The 24,767-nt window shown below is 34.6% G+C and overlaps 1 protein-coding gene across 2 annotated transcripts in view; it reads right to left on the bottom strand.

The window, feature by feature from the left end:
- The window catches only part of PLA2G4A (phospholipase A2 group IVA), a 184,679-nt gene that overhangs the window by 128,530 nt on the left and 31,382 nt on the right, over window positions 1-24,767 (bottom strand). The window contains exons 2-3 of one of the 2 annotated variants that reach the window (XM_074222260.1): window positions 16,239-16,299; window positions 14,751-14,854 (exon numbers count right to left, since the gene is read on the bottom strand). In XM_074222260.1, coding sequence (XP_074078361.1) covers window positions 14,751-14,783 — 33 coding nt within the window. In that variant the 5' untranslated portion in view covers window positions 14,784-14,854; window positions 16,239-16,299. The remainder of the gene's footprint in view (window positions 1-14,750; window positions 14,855-16,238; window positions 16,300-24,767) is intronic. The other variant, XM_074222259.1, reaches the window with a different exon arrangement.

Here is a 24,767-nt window from a genome sequence, read left to right as displayed (position 1 = left end):
GACTATGAGTTTTTCAAGAGTAAGGACTGTCTGCCTTTCTGTTTATCCATAATGTTTTGCATAATGTCTTTTACATGGTAGATGTTTCAAAATGCTCATTGACTGTCTATCCATGATACCTTTACAAAACTGAACATGTTATGTTGGGGTAAAAAAACTTAATCACAAATAAAGAAAAGAAGAAACACTAACCTATACATGTCAGGGACAATACCTTAGCCCATACTACGACAAAATCTGAGTACCCAACTACTTAATCAAAAACAATGGCTCAATAAGACAAAGAGAGATATTAGAATAAAAAATTTTTAATTGAATAACATGTCAGATAGTTAATGTCCAAAACAACTATATTACAGGTCAAAGAGAAATAAAATAACCCATGAATCATCAGTCTCCTTTAAAAGCACTTGAAAGGAAAACTGTCTTGGACAATATGTTTCAAGAAATCATAAATGAAAAATAGAAAATTATCCAAGTTTCTTAAAAGGGTAAAGTAAAAATGGAAAGAATCCACAAGTCATTTCTTGAAAGAAACCCCCAAATGAAAAATTCCAAGAACATCACAATCAAACTCCAGAGCTTTCATTTTAAAGAAAAATATTACAAGCAGAACAAAAAGGGAGTTCAAGTAACAAAGAGTCATAATAAAGATGACAAAAGTTGCACCAACTGTCAATTAAAGGAAGAGTGCTTGGAATCACATTCCAAAGCACAAGGCTTGCAATCAAGAATAATCTTTTTTTGTCAGCATTCTAGAGGAAAAATAAAAAGACCTATAATGAATTGGGGACTTCCAAGTATCCCTGATGGGAAAAAACTAGAGGTGGGTAGACATTTTGAAATAGAAAGAAAAGAGACAAAAGAAACACAGAAAGAAACAAACGTTTGTTTAATTGGGTAAAAAAAATGAGGTGACAAAATTTCATGTTGTTGGGGATATAAAACAAATATTTTAGATGTCATAGAGAAAGGTGAATAAATATAACTGCAGGGTTCTTGGTGTTTGTTTTCTGTTTTGAAGGAATCTGGGAAAGAGAGAAATCAAAGTTCAGGGGGATTATATGGATATCTTTCTATCTTCTTTACTCTTTCTTTCCTTTTTTTTCTCCCTTCCTTTATCCTAAATAAAGTACACTTGAATGTGAATAAGATGAACTCACACATAAATTATAAAAAGAAATTAGAATTAATTTGAAATCAAAATGTTTTACAAAAAAGACCCATTTGAACTATAAATGGCACACATTTTTGCACATGATCAATCTGAAAATTCATTTTCTTTGCCTATATTAATTAAAAGTACATTAGTTTTCTTTGAGCAAGGGAATGTGCATACTTGTTAACTGGAAAAATAAAATGTAATTCAATTTGAAATAATATGAAGGATTGAAATGGAATCTATTGTGCACCAATAAACTAAAGGTGGCAATTGTAATTTCAGACTAGGCTGCAGAAAATATAAAAACAATAAAAAGAGACAAGGAGGAAGATTTCTTCACTTTTAAAAATGTCATTGGCTTATTTGTTACTTTTTAATCCAATTTTTTTCAATTTCAATTTGATTCTTCTTTCACAACATGATTAATATGGATTTATGTTTAGCATAATTATATATATACATATATGTATAACCTATAGATTGCTTTCTGTCAGTGGGAGGGGAGGGAGAAAAATGTGAAACTCAAAACCTAGCCAAAAAATGATTGCTGAAAACTATCTTTGCAAACAATTGGAAAAAATAAATAAATAAAATTTTTTAAAATTTTTTAAAAGATTTCAGGGATCAGTAATCAATATCAATTATTTATATACATATAAATAATTGATATTGATTACTGATATATATATATATATAGCTAAGCTGTTTGATAGAAAGGTAGATATATACACACATGTAAATATGTGATATATATATATATATATATGCCACATATATGGCATATATATAGCTATGTGTGATTACACACACATCAAATAGCATATTCACACACACACATATATGGATATGTATAGGTTGGTATGCCAAAAAGCATTCCATCTAAATATTTAAGATAGAGATTCCTAATTTTGGCTCTATGAACTTAAGGCTTTAATATATACATACATACATACATACATACATACATACATACATACATATATATATATATATAAACTATTTCAATATAATTGGTTTCCTTTACAATCCTATGCTCTTAAAAACTCTGTTCTAAGGAAAAGACTTAACCAGATTGCCAAAGGAGAGTACACAAAAAAGTTAAGAATTTATTTTTTAAAGTAACATTAATTTTCAGAGAGAGAAATAGATTCTAAAACTCTAAGAGTGAGAAAGATCAATTTATCTCAATATAAGTAGATCTAAACAAATATAACAAAAAAGAGGTTGGGACTTAAGTGGAACTTTAGAAATACGATGAAATTATAGTGATTGCTGAATGCAAAACAGAAAGCAGTTTATTTTTTTCTCAGTTGTTGATTATCTCCAACTAAGCCTGTGTGTATCTTGCTTGCACAATTATTTTCATGTTATTTTCCTATTTCAACTGGACTATGAGTTTTTCAAGAGTAAGGACTGTCTGCCTTTCTGTTTATCCATAATGTTTTGCATAATGTCTTTTACATGGTAGATGTTTCAAAATGCTCATTGACTGTCTATCCATGATACCTTTACAAAACTGAACATGTTATGTTGGGGTAAAAAAACTTAATCACAAATAAAGAAAAGAAGAAACACTAAGCACATAATTTACCAACCACAATGAAGTATAAATTATTTTCAATAAAGAAATCCTATGCAAATTGAAATATCCATTTTATGTGTTGTTTGCTAGATTCAGAATAATTTTTGTTTAATTCTAAAAAATCACACTTAATTATTCTAAAAGCACATTAGTCTGAGGCTATTTAATGTTGAGACAAACATTTTAATGCATCTCAGTAAGTCCTGAGGGCATCATATTATTTCATCACAGGATAATAAATGTTTATAATAATGTCCCTGAGTCATTGAGAAAAGTATTTCATATGACGTTTTTGTGAAGAAAAAAAAATGTGTGATACATTTTAGAACATTTTCTATCCAAGTTAAAATGTACAGTTTTGTGCTTTAAGTGGCTATCTGTAGCTAGCCAAATGAATTAGTTGCTCAGCACAGTCATATCCTAAAAGTTTTGAATGGTCCTGATTATACTAGCAGGAAATATCAAAACTATTTTACTATTATTTTCTTATAAAAAAGAATGGCACACTGCCCTGAAGGTACCAATCATGAAAACTGTGTGTATGTGAACCTATGTTCAGATATGACAGGACTGACTGGACAACTGGTGAAATTTGAATAGTAAATAATCATTAAGAATTCTGAACAAACTAGCCTAATGACAATATACAATTGTTATGTGTTTTTCGTAAATTATTCTTCAGATATAGAGGGCGTATTGGAACTTCTATATCTAATTATTTTCTTTTTTTTTTTAGGTTTTTGCAAGACAATGGGGTTAAGTGGCTTGCCCAAGGCCACACAGCTAGGTAATTATTAAGTGTCTGAGACTGGATTGAATTCAGGTCCTCTGGACTCCAGGGCTGGTGCTCTATCCATTGCACCACCCAGCTGCACCTCGATGTCCAATTTAATAAAGGAAGAAAGTAAATATACATAGAACACATTATGATCTATGCTAAGTATGAGGTTCATAATCATAAACAAAAAGACAGGTTCTTCCCTCAAGGAGCTTACTATTTAATGAGATAAAATGACACACAAAGGGGAGCAGAAAGGGGATGAGAGACATGAAAATGACTGGTTTTGAAATCCAGAGAAAATCAGAAATGAGTCCCAGAGGAGGATGAAAGTGGGCTGAGTTGGATCCCATCACTCAATGGAGATACCAAAAAGAAACAGAGAAAATAGATAGATCTTGAAGTTTACATAGGGATGTACTGGGACGGGGAGGCTGCAGTGGAGGTATCTGATTCAGAATGAAAAGGCCCCAGGTATTAAAAAGAAGTTCTAGGAAGAGTTAACAATTAAGGGTGCTTGGTTTTGGAATCAAAAAAAGTTAAGAACAGGACCAGGAGAGGAATCGAGGCTGATGGACCTGAATCCATGCATGTTCCAAGGAGAACTTTCCAATTGGAGAAGAGGAGAAAAAAATATCTTACAGGTACCAGGTTGAGTGAAAATATACATATCATAAGAAAAATCATGATTCCATCTACTTAGGCAATATGAAAACCAAGTTTTGTCAAATGAACCATATACTTGCAGAAAAGAAAGTTAACGCTATTTCCCCTTAAAGAATTATTTGTAATTCTAATCCAAATAAATCTAGCACAGCTACAACTAATTAAAATCCCCCTCTCTTCAACTTTACCCTTCTTTTCTTCCATGTCTTTGATCTAGCTTTTCTAAATCTCATTTCTATCTCCAAATAATTATATCACCCTGATGAATTAAGAGTTTCATTTTCTACTTCCCTGATCATATTCCAGAAACCTTACGCATCTGTCTTACTCCTTAAACTGAGACTAGATCATCTTTGAAACATCTGTTCTGGAGCTAGGGTGATTATTGATTGCCTAATGATCTATATTTACAATAGACTTTATGCATATTCTTATTTCACTTCACTCTTTACTCCAAAACCTTCTCAGGGTCTGGATCTGTACCTTCTCTCAAACCATAATTACTTTTCTCCAATTATGGACCAATGGTTCAAGCCAAATTCCTCATTTTCCCTGCTGGAAGTAGAGTAGTTCGCATTTATCAAACAACTTTCTAGATTAGAGGACCCCTCTCTAGCCAAAACTCCTTTTGTATTGTCTCCTCTATTAGACTGTAAATCATTTAGGGCAGGGACTGGCTATAGGAGCTTTTGAATATGTACTATCCCTGCATTTAATTCTTGGTAAAAATTAAGAATTAAAATAATTTTTCATTTGTTCATTTATTTAATATGCCATTATTAAGCACATGCTATATTCTAGAAACCCTATTTGGCACTAAAGATGTAGAAGCAAAAAATAAAGCATACTAGCTTTCAAGGACCTTGAAGCTCAAAGGCAAAGTAAATACAGATGGAGAGTCAGGAACACCTGAATTCAAATCCAGACACTTTTAGCTATATGACCCTGGGCAAGTCATTTCATCTCTCTCTCAGCCTCAGCTTGCCTAACTGTAAAATGAGAATAATAATAGCACCCACTTTCCAGGTTTGTGGTAAGGATAAAACATGGTCCTCAACATGTTTACTTTTAAGACAAATCAATAATACTTGCTCCTTTTCTTTCTTGGAAAGATTTTATAAGAATTATTTTTTAAGGGGCAACTAGGCAGCACAGTGGATAGAGCACTGGACCTAGAGTCAGGAGGACCTGAGTTCAAATTTGACCTTAGACACTTAATAATTACCTGTGTTACCTTGTGCAAGTCACTTAATCCCTTTGCCTTGCCAAAAAAAAAAAGAAAATTTTAATACTTACAAAATATGAGAGAAGAAAGGAAATTTCTATACAGTTAGGTTAAAAAAAACACCTTTAGCCTTGCTTCCCAATGCTATTATAATATCTAATCTTAGACTAAGCTGAACTGGTTCCTACTTGGAAAAGAGATTGTCAGGGCTATAGTAGATGCCAAAACCAGAGGAAATTATATTGTTTGAATCAACAAATAGTATTTTTACCTAGGGGAAGTAATGAATCAACATGTTGCTGGTTGCTATTAAGTAGTCAGAGGTGCCATATTTCAATTGAGATGTCAAATCTCAACCCAACACGCTTAGTCATCATTTTTTCCTTTATACCAGGCTTATGGCTCACCTTCAGATTCTTGCTAATCTTTATTTTTTTTAACTTCAAATGATACTTTTTAGTTTTGTTCTTTTTTATAACTTCATTCAAGATTATCATTTTTAATTAGTTAATTTTCTTCATTTTTGATTCATAACAAAATAATTACTATATATTAACAAGCATAATCGGAAGAACTTTCTAATTTGCTGGACTAAGGTAGCTCTCATAGAAACACATATGTACTCGGACCTCTTTCTGTGGATGCTATACTCTGGCCCCATGCTAAAGATAGACACTTTGCTGAAATGAATCATCAGTTTCTTATCTGTTGTTCTTGAGAGTGGGGAGAATTATACCAAAGATGACTGATGACTGAGTCAAGAAAATCCTGTCAGTTTGTGGATTATATAAAACGAATTTAGGAGAAACAGTACTCAGCAATGGTAGGTATAAACATATGACTGCAGAAAGATGAACTTGACTGAGTCCTTGATAGCTTTCATCTGTTTCATCCTCTGAGCACAGTTCAGAAGCCAGTAATCCTGAGGGAAATGGCCATTCCCCAGCTTTGAGTTTCCCAGAGTTCTGGAGTCTGATGCAAGCTGTTCAGTAGAAAGTGGTTTTCAAATCAGTACCATTTCTCAGAGAAGAGCCAAACTTTCAGAAGGCTCCTAGAGCCACAGGAATAAAATCAAAGCAATATCTGGTTGGTCAAGGGATTTGGATCTCCTGAATTAATCAAACAGAACAGTTATGAGGAAAATATCTGTTCCATGATTCCAAATGTTTATCTTAACTTCCATTGAAATTATAATGAATGTAACATATATTTGAGAGTTTTCTCTATATGTATCTTAATTTGCATTGTGACTCCTCTGTGTCCTAAGCATTTTCTAAGGCAGAGGAAAACAAATAGCTATATTCTTCCCAAAAATCATATTGTCCATTGAGTATCTTTTCTAGAAGAGATCATTGAAGAGATCCTAGATATGAACCACAACTAAGCTAAGTTTTAGATTTTTCTTTTAGTCTTACTCTGGTGTGAAAGGGGAAAAACTCTTGAGGTTTTTTTTCCTCTTTTGGGATCAGATTACCTACAGGAAGTATGCTATTCTTTGTGAATTCAGAGTGTAGCCATTAAGGGGTAAAGGATGGGAAGGGAATATTGTTAAATTCATAATAAAGTGTTATTGTCCGTGTTTTTAGATGAGGCTCAGATAAATAGATGGTAGGAAGCAGTCAATAGTCCTAGATTCCAACTGCTACAGTCTTTTTTTATTTCTTTTTAAAATTTTTATTTCTTTTTTAAATTTTATTTAAGGCAATGTGGTTAAGTGACTTGACCAAGGTCACACAGTGTCTAAGGTCAAATTTGCACTCCGGTCCTCCTGACTCCAGGGCTGGTGCTCTATCTACTGTGCCAGCTAGGTAGAATAAAGCCCAGACCAGAAGTATCCTTGATATTAGAAAAGCCTTCCAATACTCCTTTTACTGCATCATACTGGCTCCAGATCTGTTCTTTTTTTTCCTAGATAATACAGTTAGTTAGTCCTTTATTTTATGGTTTAATATAAAACCCTTATTTAACAACAGGTGGTCATACTAGAGTTATAACATGATTGTTTTCCAATGTGATCCAATTTTGATTTCTCAGGATAACAGGATACCAACTTCTACCCATTATTAAGGGATTGTTAAATCATCCTTGAATTTCTTTACTCCAGAGAAAATGACTCAATGTTTTTCAGGATAAAAAAGGTTTGGGGGATTTTTAAGTTTATACTACTGTTTTTCCTTATAGCTTTGACAGCCTCGTGGGGTGCCAAATCTTAGAAGTACCAAACTTCGTAAAACCAAAAACAACTTTGAGCAATCATCTTTTCAATGGAAACCAAACTACCTTAAATGGATGAAAATTAATTCTTTTACAAAATTACTCTGGAATGCACCATTCTTGTAACTTTCACCCTGTGGAAAACACATCATATTAGAAGTAGCATGAGAAAATGGATAGATAGTTGGCCAGGAATCTAGGAAGATCTGAGCCCAAATCCTTCTTTTGACATGTGCAAGCTGTGTGAGACTTGAGAAAATCATATAACTTCGTGGTGCTCTTGGATAGCTTTCTCAGACAATAAGTGCAGAAGCACTTGGAAATGTTTTACTTTTCTAATGGTATGCCCAGTGTTTAGCAAGTAATACATTCCTCATTTATTCATCCATTCATTCAATCTGCATTTTCTATAGACTATTTAAAATTATAGGTCTCATCCCAATCCCTATAGAAAGCAAGCCATCACTTGAACTAGAAATCACTGGACCAACCCAGTGGAATCTCCCATATTTTAAAAAAAATCTTTGAATACAGGGCTGAACATGTCTCAAAAAATCCCAATTCTTCAAAGTAGAGCTCAGGTACATCTTAGACACAAGACCTATTCTGCTTACTCACCTGGTACTAGCATTTTTTTCTCTCTTGAAATGATTTTTTTCAAACTATAGTACCTAGAATAAAATGAATTATTAAAAAATACTTTTTAATTGACTTATTAAGACTGTAGCAGTTGGAATCCAGGACTATGACCGCTTCCTACCATCTACTTATCTGAGCCTCAATTTCCTTATCTATAAAATAGGGACAATTAAACTTTCTTATACATTAAATAATATCCTTTTCCCATCCTTTAGCCCATGCTCTGAACTCACAAAGAGCATACATCCTGTAAAAGAATTAATTTTCATCCATTTAAGGTAGTTTGGTTTCCATTGAAAAGATGATTGCTCAAAGTTGTTTTTGGTTTTACTAGGATTGGTACTTCTATGGTTTGGCACCCCATGAGGCTATCAAAGTTACTCAAGTTTTCCCTTTTCACATCAAAGTAAAACTATCAATTGACTTATTGGATAGATACTGTTTACTTAATTGATTGCTTATTCCCACAATTAGAATGCAAACTCCTTAAAAGTAAAGCCTGTTTTGTCTTTATTTTTGTATTCCCAGAATTAAGCACAGAGTAGGTCCTTCATAAAAGTTGGTTGAGTTTAGTTGAATTGAATTGAATCAGTCATCGTTCCATTGCTTAGGCAATTAACAAATTTCTACTATTTGGCAGCAGTTGCTAATTGTTCTAGGTTGCCAAAGATAGGTTTTCCAACAACCCAAAAAACAACTCTATACATGGACATCACCATAAGGTTAATATAGAAATTAGATTGATTTATACTTTTGCAGTCAAAGATAGAGGTGATGGAATTAAAAGTGATCTATTTAAAATGCTAAAAGATGATACTATTAAATATTGCACTCAACATGCCATCAAAGGTGTAAAACTCAACTGTGACCAATAATTTGTAAAACATTAATTTAAGTTCCAATCCTAAAGAAGGGCAATGTTAAGGAATGATCAAATTACCAAACAGTTGCACCCATTTCAAATACCAGCCAAGTTATACTTAAAATTCTGCAAGCTAGGCACCAGCAATATATGAAACAATAATTACCAGAAGAATAAGTTGATCTTTAAAGAGGCAGAATAGCTAAAAATCAAATTACCAGCAGTTGCTGGATAATGAAGAAAATAAGGGAATTCTAGGAACAAACATCTACTTCTGTTTCATTAACTACACAAAGGCATTTGACTATGTACTTCACAAAAATGCATGGCAAGTTCTCAAAGGGAAGAGAGGATCATATCATCTCATTTGCCTCTTGAGGAACCTGTATTCAGGACAAGAAACAACAATGAGAACAAATCATAGGACAAATGATTGTTTTAAGACTAGAAAAGGAGGAGGACAAGGATGTATACAGTCAACTTATTTATTTAACTTATATGCAGAGTGGCATTGTTTTAAAACAAGCCAAGAGAGTGGAGGGTTTTTTTTTAAATATATTTTTGTTGAAAATAAAGGGAGAGTTTTAATAAAATATATTTTAGAATTATCTGCTCTGAGCTTTTATGGGAATGGGAAGAAGAGAAAGGACACATTAGGGGGGGAAACCCTCAAAGTGCATGTTTCAGCAATGGGAATTGATGTTTCCTGAATCTTTTCATTGTTAATTGTTCTTTTGCTGGTAAGAATGAAAGTGTATTCTCTTCAATGCTCCCCACATCCTTGGGCTAGGAACAGATGTATCAGCCTCCAGCAAATACAGTGTTTGGCTATAAACACAGATGCCTCTAGAAAAGTCTACAACAAAAGAATAAAGGCAGAATGCATTAAAAAAAATAACTTATATGCAGAGCTCAACAGGTTAGATGAATCGAAAGTCAGAATTGAAGTGCCAGAAGTATCAAGTCTCAGACATATAGATGATACCATTCTGATGGCAAAAACTGAAGAGGAATTAAGAAACCTCTTAATAAAAGTAAAAGAGGAAAGCTTGAAACTTAAGGTTAAAAAAACAACAACTAAGATCTTGGCAACTAATCCTATTACTTCCTGACAAGTAGAAGGAGAAGACATGGAAGAAGTTTCAAATTTTATATTCTTGGACCCAAAGATCACTGCATGACTGTAACCATGAAATCAAAAGCACTTGATTCTTAGAAGGCAAACTATGGTAAATCTGTACAGCATATTAAAAAGCAAAGACATCACCATACCAACAAAAGTCTTTATAGTCAGAGCTATGATCCTTCCAATGGCAATGTATGGCTGTGAGATTTGAACTAACTAAAAGGAAAGTTGAATACCATAGAACTGATGCTTTCAAATTTTCATGCTGGGGAAGATTTTTGAGAGTCCTTTGATACAAGATCAAATATACTAATACTTAAAGAAATTAATTCAGGCTATTCCCAGGAAAATGAAATACTGAATCTGAAGCTTGAATACTTTGATCACAAAACAAGAAGATGGAACTCATTTAGAAAAGACCCTGATGGAGAAAAAAATGAAGGCAAAAGGAAAAGGGGAGAAGAGAGATTGAGATATTGTCGTAGAAATAATGAACATGAAGTTGAACAGACTTAAAGAGATAATGAAATATAGAAGAGCCTTGGTCCATGGGATCAAGAACAGACACGTATGAACAATAAAAAGTCAATGTTGACTTTCATCTATCCTGAATAGGTCTTTAATGACATGCATCTGAAGCCTATTTGATCACCAGACAGTTTTTTTAAACTTTCAGCAGAATAAAATATTCAGAATTTTTCTAAATCAATAAAGGGGAAAGTAGTTATAAATAAATAAATAAGTTATAAATAAATAAGCAGGTGAATAAATGAATGAATACTAGAATTTCCTTGATTTGTCAACTATGAAATGTATTGCTATTTTCATAGAGGTAAAGGAGAAATAGATATGAATAGAATAACCATGACAAGTATGGTCATTTAAAAGTTGGAAAACTCACTGATATGCTCCAATACTTGGTAAGACAATCTATAGCATGAGTTTTTTTTTAAGTTAGGAATATAGGAAAACAATCTATGGAAACCCTATTGGTTTTGTCCTTCATTCTTTTTTTTTAGGATTTTGCAAGGCAAATAGGGTTAAGTGGTTTGCCTAAGGACACACAGCTAGGTAATTATTAAGTGTCTGAGCCCGGATTTGAACCCAGGTATTCCTGACTCCAGGGCCAGTGCCACTGTGCCACCTAGCTGCCCCTGTCCTTCATTCTTGAAGAAGACTATGATATCAGGGGAGGTGGTATCATAACAAGCACATGAATTTTGATTTGAGTGAAGGGGACTGTGCTAAGTCACCAGCCTCACTTTCTCTTCCAAAGCCATCTGGATCCAGTGGCCAGACATGACTACCTGGAGGTGACCCTGGATGTGAGGCAATCAAGGTTAAGTGACTTGCCCAAGGTCACACAGTAAGAAACAAGTGTCTGAGGATGGATTTGAACTCTCATTCTCTTGACTCCAAGACCAGTGCTCTACCTACTGTGCCACCTAGCTGTCCTAAGGCCCATAGGAAAATTTGCTAAAAGTAGAACCTCAAATTATGCAGAAAACTTATGAGTTTTAAATACACAAAGCCAAATTTTCAAAAACATTGTTTCTGGAAAATTCTTAAAAATCTAATAGAATGAGATTTATAGTGTCTGGAGCACATCATGGCTGATAGAAAGAGCCTCTGAGGACTTTAGGCAGAGGAGATTAAGTGACTGTTGTTTCATGCCTTTAATCTTATCTGTGAAGTTTCTTTCAAATAAAAAGTAAGATAAAAATGGATTATTTTTTTTTCACAGATTCTGGTGATGTCAAACCTCCAGGATGGGAAACAGTCTCTCAGTATTTCTAACTGAAGTACTCAAGCTTGACATTATGTCCTTCTCCATTCCCTCACTGCACTTTATTTTATTATATTTAAAAGACAGGTACTTTAAAAAAAGTATATAATTTACTTGGGAAACATTATATCTCATATATTATTGCAAGTTTAAAAGGCGATAACTAGGTTTGCCAAGTATCTCAGTGTTAATATTATTGTAAAAAGAAAGCCAGATATGATCTGTTTACTTTTTGCATTAGTTGTAACACTGACAAGTTTTCAAGGTAATAACAAAAATAACAATAGTTTTTGAACAATTTACAAATATTTTATCCTTCCAGCAACCTGGGGAGGTAGGGGCTATTATTATCAGCTTTTTACAGATGATGAAATTAAATTGGATAAGGAATATTATTAAAAGAACATTTTAACGTTTACAAAGAACCTTCAAATGTTGTTTCACCAAACCTCACAATAACCAGAGTCTGGTACCATGGTACCAGAGATCATTAGTCCCATTTGACAGATGAGGAAACAATCTCAGAGACAAGTTGATTTAAACAGCGATTAGTGCACTATTAAGGACAATGGATGCTAAAGATTTTGAAATTACATGATTACCTAGAAACTCTCATGATCGAAATAGATAAATATACTGGGGGAAAAAGGTGGGAACTTTTTTATAATCTAGTCTATCTTTGCCTTATAGTTCTAGCTTTGTCATACTTTTGGGAAACCCCCCCTCCCCACTCCAGGGCTGGGTTATGGGTTTTAAAATTGTTATTAATGTAATATGAACCAGAAATATCTTAGTGCTGAGCCCAGCTAGGATAGAGCTTGAGCCTAACTGGGGTTGGATAAGAACAATTGCACAGTAATGCTTGCTAAAAATAAACCACAAAGACTGCTTCAGCAGAGAAGGTCAGAAAGAAAATATACAAATCATTCAGATTTACTTGAAGTATAATTAATCTTGTAGAAGTTACATCAAAGAACCTATTCTATTTCTGTTAGTGTACTTTTCCTGTTCCCAAAATCTCTTCCACTCAAAATATATGGATCATAGTATGTTCTAACTTGATTTTTTTTTCCTTTTTGCAAGATAATGGGGTTAAGTGACTTGTCCAAGGCCACACAGCTAGGTAATTATTAAATGTCTGAGGCCAGATTTGAACTCAGGATCTCCTGACTCCAGGACCAGTGCTCTATCCACTGAGCCACCTAGCTGCCCCTATCTTCTAATTTCAAAATCCTTTTCTCTGAAAAAAGGCAATTATTTTCATCAAATAGACTTATCAGGAAGTCTGCCAGCCACAAGATTTTCCTTTGTTTTCCATAAAACATGCTCATCTGGCATCATTCTCTGTAGCTCCCTCTACCACTTCACATTCTAAGTGAATTTCTGCCCTCCCTAGAAATTACATGTTCTTTATTACATGTTTTCCTCCATGGAGGGAGGAGGGTAAGGGGGAAGAATAATTACTCAGAGAATTCATTTTAAGGATTTTATTTTATTAGTAGGAGGAACTTCAAAATTCATTTTATTTTTTTCAATTATTACAAAACTTATTTTCCCTCATTCCATAAGTGGGAGTGGGACTGGGAAAAACTATGATATAACAAAATCTTTGAAACAAATATGAATAGTCAAGCAAAAAATTAAAAAAAAATAATCACCCAACTGGCCAGGTCAAAAAAGTTATGTCTCAATCTGTAGTTAAGATGAGTTCAAAGGTATTGTGGTCAACTAAGTGCTGTAGTGGATGAAGAGACATGAGTCCAGATTTGGCTTCAGACATTTACTAGATGTGTGACCCTTGGTGAGTAACTTTTACCTCATCTGCCTCATCTGTTTTGTTCTCATCTGTAAAATGAGCTGAAGAAGGAAATAGCAAGTCACTTCAGTATCTTTGCTGAGAAAAAGCCAAATGGGGACATCAAGAGTCAAAGCGGGGGCAGCTAGGTTGGGCAGTGGATAGAGCACTAGCCCTAGACTCAAGAGAACCTGAGTTCAAATGTGACCTCAGATATTTATTTACCTAGCTATGTCAAGTCACTTAACCTCATTGCCTTGCAAAAAAAAAACAGAGAAACAACTGAACAATAAAGGTATTAAAAAGCAAATTTGTCACCACTAATCTGAGATCATGAGAGTCAAAGCATATTCCTTTATGTGAAACATTTTTTTACATAACAATTCATTTACAGGACATGACAACATAACTAAAAAAGGACCCTTTAAATTTATGGGTGTGTTGGATTCCTGATTTTTAAAATAGGTTTATAACTGAATTTCAGTATAAGTACTTCAGTTTATAATCTTATGTTATGCACCTAAAATATTATTCTGAGATGTCCCTAGGCTTCACCAGTCTTCTAAAGGGGACCCTGCCAAAAATACAGTCAAGAGTCTTCTATTTAAAGGAAGGGACATGACTACAACCTATATTAATTCAATGCTTCTGTCCACAAGTTCTGGAAATATGTTCTCATTTTTCAAAAAGCAAAGGAAAATAAAATACTACATAAACATAATTTTGCCAAAACTTAATTCAGATCTAACTCAATACCTCAGTAAAAATGTCAAGGCAAGTTCATTCATAAATTCACAAACATCTCCCTAGAGTTCTTCAATATAGTTTACAAAATACTTCAGTTTGCTAATGCCTTTAACATTCATCCAATGAAAAATTTCTTTTAAAAATCCATACTGATAGAAAATCACTTACTATAATGTGCTGATAAGGATCTATGCAGGACATTTTGGTGTCAGTTACAGTCAAAGCTTTTCTCACTTCGAAGTATCTTCTCAGGATTCTAGTTTCTTTGACTCCTGCAAAAGAAGAAATCACTATTAGAGAGGATCAAGAAATTATAGCTTTAGGGCTGAGAGGAATTTAGAGACCATCTACTCCAACCTACACATTTTACGGAGAAGGAAACTGAGGTTCAAGGTCAAGTAACAACAATAGTAATATCTAACACTTACCTAGTGCTTACTGTATACTAAATATTGTGCTGTTATTATCTCAGTTGATCTTAACCTTGAAAGATAGGATCTATTATTATCCCCATGTTATAGCTGAAGAAATTAAGGATGAAAGATGTTAAAGGACTTACTCAGGGACACACCGCTAGAGCTATGGAAGTTAGGATTATTAAAGGTTTTGCCATACAAAGTTCCAAATTTAAGGATATGATAAATGTATATCTTGAGCAATAAAAGTATGCTTTAAATCACCAGATGTTAACTAATTCTTATACAATAATTTTAGTCTCTAATCTAGGAGAGGGGAAAGAGGAAACTAGAGACCACACTATTAAGCTGCTACATTTATTTGAATCAATTCTGTGAACAGTCATTGATATAGTATCTTTCACTTGTATTTTCCAAAAATTGTGATGGTGTTTTTTTGAAGTCTTCTTTTGGTAGCTTAGTAAATAGAAAAATCAAAGAAATTAGCAAGAGCAGATTTTAATCTATTTTAAGGGTTTTATTAATTTTTTAATTTAATAATTTATTAATGATTCTATCTCTTTCCAGTTCTTAACATTGGGGAAGTTCCTGAGATTCAGTTTCTTAGACTTTCAAATGGGGAATAGCTCAGAAGTCTAACTATAGTTAGAATTAAATAAAATGAGGTATTCCCATCATTGACTTAGCATCATGTATTTGTAAATTATAAACAAAGAACAACAATAATTATTGAAATTAACCTAATGCTTCATGGAATAAAAATGAAAGAAAAAACAGACTTTGTCCGTCCCTTGACCAAAGAACAAAGACAATTTCTCTTTTTCAAATATGTGCTAATGTGAATATGAAAATCCTTTATTTGCCTTTGATAATAAAATTCATCTTGGACTTTAAACTTGGTTTCATATAAGTCCTTTAATAGACATTTTAAAAGCAATATTGTGCTCGTTTCAAGAATTTGGTTTATCCTTATCAGATGAGTTAAACAATATTATTCTACTACAATCTTAACTATGTTTTCCTCAGTTGCTCCCCCAATAATTAAAAACCCTCTAAAATTGAACGTGGCTATTTCATCCACTGAACTTCTTTGCTGATGACATTCTAAACTTACTCCAAGAAAAGAGAGCCTTGAAGTCTTCTTGGAATTCTAGTGTGGAATATTATAATTCAACAAGGATTGTATTATGTACCTACACTGTACCAGGAAAAAGCAAAGAAAAACCCTGGTTCAACTTACGAAAGGACAAGGACAAGAGTTGTGCTAGTCATGGAACTTCCTTGCATCTCAGTTTCCATCTCTGCAAAATAAACAGATTGGATTATATGCTGAGATACTTTCCAGTTCTAGAATTTTAGTAATGGGACTAAATACAGGAGGAGCAGACACAGATTCGTGTGTTACACATAATTGCAAGTATGATTTAGGTGCATCATTGAAATTATGGGCCAGATACACTGTTACTAGGCAATAAAACCATCTCTGCTCTCAGGAGGCTCACATTCTACTAGACTCTGAAATTCTGTAACCATGATTCTTTGCTGTACTTTCAGGCAGAAGAAAATTTCTGTGCTGTTCTAATGGATTTCTAATGCTATTTAAATATTTATGATTGCTAGAATTTATAGAGCATTTTATAGTTTTGGGAGCATTTTCTAAATTTTATAATTATTTTCTAGAGATTCTCACAACAGCCCTGTGAGATAAGGTATAATTATTTCCATTTTATAGTTGAAGAAAGTGAGGCAAATGGAACCAAAGTGAGGTGCCCTAGGTCACACAGACAATATGGTCTGAGGAAGGATTTGAATTCAAGCCTTCCTGCCACAAAGTCCTGCCTCTATCCATTATACCTTTAAGAATTCTAACAATATTAACAATAAGACGTGTGCAAATATAAAAATGGCAAATAATAAAAAAATATATATATATATGAGTCAGAGAGAACCTTCAGATTTATAAAGCATTTCACATATGTGAATTAAATCTTTTGATTCTTAAAAGAATCCTGATAACAGGTGTCATAGATAATGGCCTATTATTATATCTTCATGTATATATATATACGTATATATATATATAAAATATATATTTGTGCCTATTTTATGCCTACAGAGAAACTGAAACTCAGAGATGTTAAAGGTCACATGGTTAATTAGTACCTGAGATGCAGGGACCCATCCTGATTATCCTTTTGACAGTCTATTGAACCTAAGGGACCTTGTCTCAGAGAAAAAATAGTTTTGTTGTTTTTTTAACAATCGAAAGATTATAAATTTGAATTTGTGGTTAATGAAAAGAAAAACATAATTTGTTTCTCCTCTAAATTTATAGACCTGAAATCTTCTCTGTATAAGTAAGGACATCATTTAAGAAGGATAAAAGTTTCTCAATGATTATAGCACTTGAATAATCCTAGAAAGTTTGAAGAGGAAGAAGTCAGAAAAGAGTACATCCTTGACAACCTGGTGGGAGATAGAATGATGATGTTTTTGAATTGTTCTTGAAGAAGACCATGACATCAGGGAGGTGATACCATGACAAGCACATGATTGGATTTGAGTGAGGGAGCTCTGTCCTGAGTCACCAGTCTCACTTTCTCCTCCAGAGTCATCTGGATCTAGTGTCCAAATTTGAATCTGGATGACTGGAGAAGGCCCAGAATGTGAGGCAGTTAAGTGACTTGCCCAAGGGACACACAGCTAATAAGTGGCAAGCAGCTGAGGCCAAATTTGAACTCCCATCCTCCAGACTCCAAGGCCAGTGCTCTATGCAATGCTCTATTTGACCCAGCTGGAAGAACAAGGTAGTAATAGGTGAAAATTGTGAGAGAGAGACAGAGACAGAGAGAGAGAGACAGAGAGACAGAGAGAGACAGAGACAGAGACACAGAGAGACAGAGAGACAGAGAGATTTAGGATTTAGGTTTAAAGGAAGGAAAATAATCCTAATAATTATCTATCAAAAAGCAAATAGAGGCCTTAAAACGATGGTGAATGACCTGGGAAAGATGATTTAGTGGTATGCTGGTACATGTTTAACAATTAACTCTCTGAAAAAAAAGAACATATCTACAATATATTTAAATTTAATCTTCATTATAAACATTTTTCTCTATCATTTTCTTGAATCTAAACAATTAATAAATCAAGCCCTGATTTCTGACATATGTGCTGACTCCCGAGATGTAAATGCTCATGCCAAAAAAAGTTAATAGTTGACTCTCAATGAACCCATTAGAACTGGTTCCAGAACATATCTGTATGCAGACAAGTTTCTTTTTCAGATATGGATTGGAGTAAAAGACCTCTGACATTGAAATTCTGTGCTAACAACAATGGCAAAGACAAATCATTTCTTAGGAAATTGTCAGTTTTCCCCTATAGACAAGTTTTCTGTGACATGATGTCATGAATCTTGCCAACTAGAGACACTAAACAGCTTAGACATCACAATACTTGTGAGGCTACAATCAGTAGTATCATTAAAGATCCTTTCATTCTATTTTTGAAAAGAGAGCACTGCACCAGTTTCCTTAGTCATCCTCTATTTCCATTCTACTATGTGTGTATATGAAAATTCCCATTTTGTTTTATTATTTTAAAGTTCAAAATAAAAAATAAAATTTTAAAAATGATATTCATTCCTCAGTAGAGATATGTTAGATAGGGGTGCAGTAGTTGCTATTCATTTTTGGACAACAGACAATGATAACAGAATCAGCATATATAAATATATATATATATATATATATATACACATATATAATTTTGCTGAAAACAGATTTGTGACAAGACACACTGACATTCTGCATCATTCTTTCACTTTTTTACATGGTATCCTTTTAGGGGCAACTAGGTGCAGAGTGAATAGAACCCTGGCCCTGGAGTCAAGAGGACCTGAGTTCAAATTCAGCCTCAGACACTTAATAACTACCTAGCTGTCTGACCTTGGGTAAGTCACATAACCCCATTGCCTTGCAAAAAAAATAGTATCTTATTATGCACAGCTACAGATGAATGGATGATAGTTTAATGCTTCCCACTCTGAAGGAAATATATTTCCAAATCTATTCCAAGAAAATTGCAATTGTCAAATAGTATGACATGGCAAAGATCAAACAGGAGTGCGTGGTATAAACAACCATTTCCTCTTCTCCATATGCCTTGCTTTCTATTCATCCTTATTTAGAAAAAGGGCTCACAGCTGCTAATCTCTTGGTTGAAAAATTTAAAAAAATAGTAGCTAGAAATGCCAATTTTGGCCATAAGAAAAGAAAAAGAAATTAAAGACATTAGAATAGGAAATGATGAAATAAAACGGTCACTCTCTACAAATGACACGATGGTATACTTGGACAACCCTAGAGAGTCAAGCTAAAACTAGTTGAAATAATTAACAACTTCAGTAAAGTAGAATATAAAATAAAATGATCAACATTTCTATATATTATCCATAAAGACCAGCAGCAAGAGACAGAATTCTACTTAAAATAACATCAAACAGTATAAAATACTTGGGAGGCTATCTGCCAGGGGTGATATGAACATAATTATAAAAAAACTTTCATACAAATAAAGACATATCTAAATAACTGGAAAACTATTAATTGCTCATGAGCAGTCTGAGATACATAATAAAAGTGACAAGTCTAAGTTAATATACTTATGCAGTACCATAACAATCAAACTACCAAAGATTTCTTTTATAGAGCTATAAAAAATAAAAAATTCAATTCAACTGGAAAAAAACATGGTCAATGTATCAGGAGAACCAATTTTTTTTTAAAGTGGCCTAGGAAGATGGTCTATCAGTTCCATATTTCAAACCAGATTGCAAAACAGTAAACTTGAAAAGAATCTGGTACTAAACTAGAAATAGAGTGGGCTATAAGAAATGATAAGCAGGTTTCAAAAAAACCTGGGAAGACTTAAATGAACTCATATAAAGTGAAGTGAGCAGAACCAGACCATTGTACATAGTAAAGGCAATATTTTAAGGCTGATCAACCGTGAAAGACTCAACTACTCTGATCATAACAATGATCCAAGGCAATCTCAAAGGACTTATAATGAAAAATATTATCCACCTTCGGAGAGAGAACTGATGAACTCTGAATGCAGATTGAAGCATATTTTTATTAACTATCTTTATTGTGGTCTTTTTTGTCTCTGTTTTCTTTTCACAACTTGCACAATATGGAAATATATTTTGTATGACTTCACTTATATAATAAATATCAAATTACTTGCATTCTCAAGGAGGGAGGAGGGGGAGGAGAAAGGAAAAATTTGGAACTAAATTTTTTAATGAATTCTTTTAAAGGTTTATATTTAGGGGCAGCTAGGTGACACAGTGGATAAAGCACCAGCCCTGAAGTCAGGAGTGCCTGAGTTCAAAATCCGGTCTCAGACACTTAATAATTACCTAGCCGTGTGGCCTTGGGCAAGCCACTTAACCCTATTTGCCTTGCAAAAACCTAAAAAAAGTTTATATTTAATTGAGAAATATTTAATTAAAATAAATAGAATTTTAAATAGTATTTGAGGAACCAGAACTAAGGCACAGATCTCAGTACAGAACTATCCAACTTTGGTCCTGGTGCCAATAAGGGATGAATTATAATTAGAAGCTCAGGAAACTGTGGAATAGGAAGGTCAAATAACCTTAATTGCCAATAACCCTAAGAATGAAAACAAGTTTCACAGAAACAGCTCTTAGAAGTCAAGTCAGTCCATATTCTAATTTGACATTTAGAACTATGTAGCATTGACTAGCTTGACAAGAATTTAAGCGTTAAACAGCTGAATGAAGCATCTTTATAGAACAGTTCTGTAGCTCTAGATAACTGGAAGATTTTCCTGTAAATCCCTAAAGCCCTGCAGGGAAAGAGGATGCTCAAAGGAAATACAAGAATAACTGGAGAACCTAACCATCTATATTGAATTTCTCTTCCATTTGGACTTTGCACTGACAAACCTCCAAGACAAAGGCAAATATCTTTTGTAAGCATACATTTCCCTGTTTTATGCCTATGTTGATATCAATAATCAAAGGCAAATATGAATAAAGTCATCTTTGTTGCTGCTTTATTGAGGAATCTTGTATGACTAACAAATGCACCTTACGGGATTTTAACAAAGGGAAAATGTAGATAAGTTAACGCCTTTTCACAAACAATGAAGACAAGTTTCAGTTTTCTATAAATTTAACTAATCTAATAAATGACTCATTTCTCATCTGGTTGCAATAATTTGGGACTTCTCTGATTAATTTCTATACCATGTCCTCCTCTTTTCAGCTCTCTTTTATGTGTTCTCTTCCCCTACTTGACTAAGTTCAATGAGGGTAGGAGCATCTTTATTTTTTCAAATTTATATTGTCAGTGATTAGCAGTCTATCTCTCTAGTCTATCTTCAACTTAGTTGACAAATTCATCCAGAAAGAAAAGATCTGTCCTTCATCCAATAAACTCCAGTGGAGAAATTTAAATTCTCTGTTTGTTTTTTAAAGTTCTTTATACTCTGGTTCTTTTTCCCCTTCTAGTCTTCTTAAACATTACTCCCTCCAAGTACTCTGCAATCCAATGACATTGGCTTCCTTACTAGCACCCCTAGAAAGTGATGCATGTACTAAAGGAATCTTACTAAATATTTATTATAAGAGATGAGATTACATAGTTGTATTTGATGAGTGACATTTGAAGTTCCATTCATACAGTAAGTTCATTGACTAAAATTATAAGTACTTTGAAATAATTCTGAGTCACACTTGTTAATCCTCATTACAACAAATACAATTATAAAGAAAATACTTGTATGACTAAAAGGAAAAGATAAATCTAAGCCCAAGTTAATTAACTGTAAGAAGCAGAGCTCTTCTGAGTAGAAACAGACTTTACAAATTATTTCTTCCAATTTTCTTCTATACAATAGTCAAAAGGAAAAAAAATTTATTAGAAACATTATATACATGGAATTTAAGATGATGTCATTTCATACATTAAAACATTTACATTATGAAATTTATTTTTAAGACAGGTTTAATGTGTTCCTATCTTTTCAGAATGTTAGATGTGGTAATCTTCAAATATGTTCAAACAAATCCTTGGAACCAGAACCAAGCAGACACAGATCTCAGTACAAATACAAAGTGAAATAATGTTTCATTTAGTTTTTAAATGTACAGACTTTTGAAAAGGATACAGGGTTATATAGGTATGAAGCATTATTATTTTCTGAAAATTTGTTCTCGGGGCAGAGCCAAAATGGCAACAAGAGCAGATCATGTCTTAGGCGCTCTCTCATAAATCTTTGAAACTAAGAACTCTAACTAAACTTTTGAGAGACAGAACCCACAGAGGGACCCAGTGAGGCAGTTCTCCTACTCAAGGTAACCTGGAAAAGAGAAGAAAAGCTCTGCTCCCCGGGGTCGGAGGGGTGGCCCGCCAGAAGGGTGGCCCGCCAGAGTGAAAGAACTTCAGCCTCCCAGAGGAAGTCCCAGGGCACAGCTCACAGCAGCATGGGAGTTTCCTGACTTGCGCCCCGGGGAGCACCAGGCACAAATTGGGGGAACAGCGGGGGACCTCTGCCAGATCAAGCAGGTGAAGCCCAGCCCTCAGGGCACACAGCCAGCAGCTTGGCCACTGCATTCCAGATCCAGGAAACAGAAGCAGGCAGAGCCCGTAAGCAGGAGCCCCCAGGGCATGAGCCCATTGAGCTGAGGGAGGGCAGTGAAGAGAGACTGCAGAGCTCTGTCCTCTGCCCCTGGAACAGGACTCTGGGGCTCTGACCACATTCAGATCCTGATCCCAGTCTAGGCCCCCCCATAGAACGGCAGGGGCCCCCCCACCTCAGCCCTGTGGCAGAGGGGGGCGCTTATGGTCATTCACAGACCAGGAGGGAGGACAGAGCCTCACACACTGAGACCCTTGTAGGAGTGTCCCAAAAGTTCATGAAGCACCCCAAAAAACAGGCTTAGACTGGGAAAATGAGCAAGCAGAGAAACAAGAAAAATACCATTGAGAAATACATTATCTATGAACCCAAGAAGGATCAATATACTCAGTCTGAAGATGAGGAAGCACAAGCTCCTGCATCTAAAGACTCCAAGAAAAATAGAAATTGGGCTCAGGCTATGACAGAGCTCAAAAAAGATTTTGAAAATCAAATGAGGGAGTTAGAAGAAAAACTGGGAAAAGAAAGGAGAGAGATGCAGGAAAAACATGAAAATGAAGTCAGCAGCCTAATCAAGGCTAATCAAGCCTAACCAAAAAATGCTGAAGAAAATAGCATGCTGAAATCCAGCTTAGGTAAAATAGATAAAACAGTTCAAAAAAGTTATTGAGGAGAAGAATGCTTTAAAAAGCAAAATTGGCCAAATGGAAAAAGAGATAAGAAAACTCTCTGAGGAGAACAAATCCTTCACACAAAGAACAGAATTCAGGGAGATTGATGAATTTACCAGAAATCAGGAATCAATACTTCAAAACCAAAAAAAATGAAAAATTAGAAGAAAATGTGAAATATCTCATTGAAAAAAACAACTGATATGGAAAATAGACTTAGAAAAGATAATTTAAAAATTATTGGAATACCTGAAAGTCATGATCAGGAAAAGAGCCTTGACATCATTTTCAAAGAATTACTACAGGAAAATTACCCTGATATTCTAGAAGCAGAGGGCAAAATAGAAATGGAGAGAATCCACCAATCCCCCCAAGAAAGAGATCCCAAAAAACCAACCCCTAGGAATATTATAGCCAAATTCCAGAACTCCCAAGTCAAAGAGAAAATATTACAAGCAGCCAGAAGGACACAGTTCAAATATCGTGGAACTGCAGTCAGGCTCACACAGGACTTAGGAGCAACTATATTGGAAGCTCATAGGGCTTGGAATATAATATACCAGAAGGCAAAAGAGCTTAGAATGCAACCGAGAATCAACTACCCAGAAAGGCTGAATGTCCTCTTCCAGGGAAAAAGATGGACTTTCAATGAACCAGGGGAATTTCAAATGTTCCTGTTGGAATGGCCAGAGCTGAACAGAAGGTTTGATCTTCAGATAAAGGACTCAGGTGAAGCATGGAGATTGGAGGAAAGGGGGAAAATATGAGGCACTTAATGATGATGAACTGCATGTATTCCTACATAGAAAAATGACACTGATAATACTCATACGAACCTTCTCAGTTAATAGAGCAGGTAGAGGGAGCTTTTATAGTTGAAGCACAGGAGAAAGCTGAATTCGAAGATAAAATATGGAGTAAAAATGGAGTCAATAGTAAAAAGGGAAATGTAATAGGAGAAAGAAAAAGGAGAGGGGGAATAGGCCAAGATATTTCATATAATAAGATTTTTATTACAATGAGCTACTGCAATGATATGGAAGGGGGGAAGGCAAGGGGGAATGAGGGAACCTTTGCTCTCATCAGAGATGGCTAGGAGAGGAAACAGCACATATACTCAATGGGGTATAGACATCTGGAGTAAGAAGGAGGGGGGAGCAGGGGGAAGGGGTGGGGATGTGAGTGATGGAGGAGAGGATGGACCATAGGAGGAGAGTGGTCAGATATAACACATTTTCTTTTTTACTTCTTGCAAGGGGCTGGGATTGGATGGCCTCTCCGGGACCATAGGGTCAGGTGGATGCTGGGCCTAAGGGGTGGTATGGGGGCTCAGGGCCTCTTGGCCCCAGAACCAGGGATCTGTCTGCTGCACCACTCAGCTACCCTACAGCAGAGTCAGAGTGAAAGGAGAGAGAAAATAC

This window comes from Macrotis lagotis, chromosome 2 (assembly GCF_037893015.1).
Source record: "Macrotis lagotis isolate mMagLag1 chromosome 2, bilby.v1.9.chrom.fasta, whole genome shotgun sequence".
In the NCBI taxonomy this organism is placed as follows: domain Eukaryota; kingdom Metazoa; phylum Chordata; class Mammalia; order Peramelemorphia; family Peramelidae; genus Macrotis; species Macrotis lagotis.
This window is presented reverse-complemented; position numbering and strand designations above follow the sequence as displayed.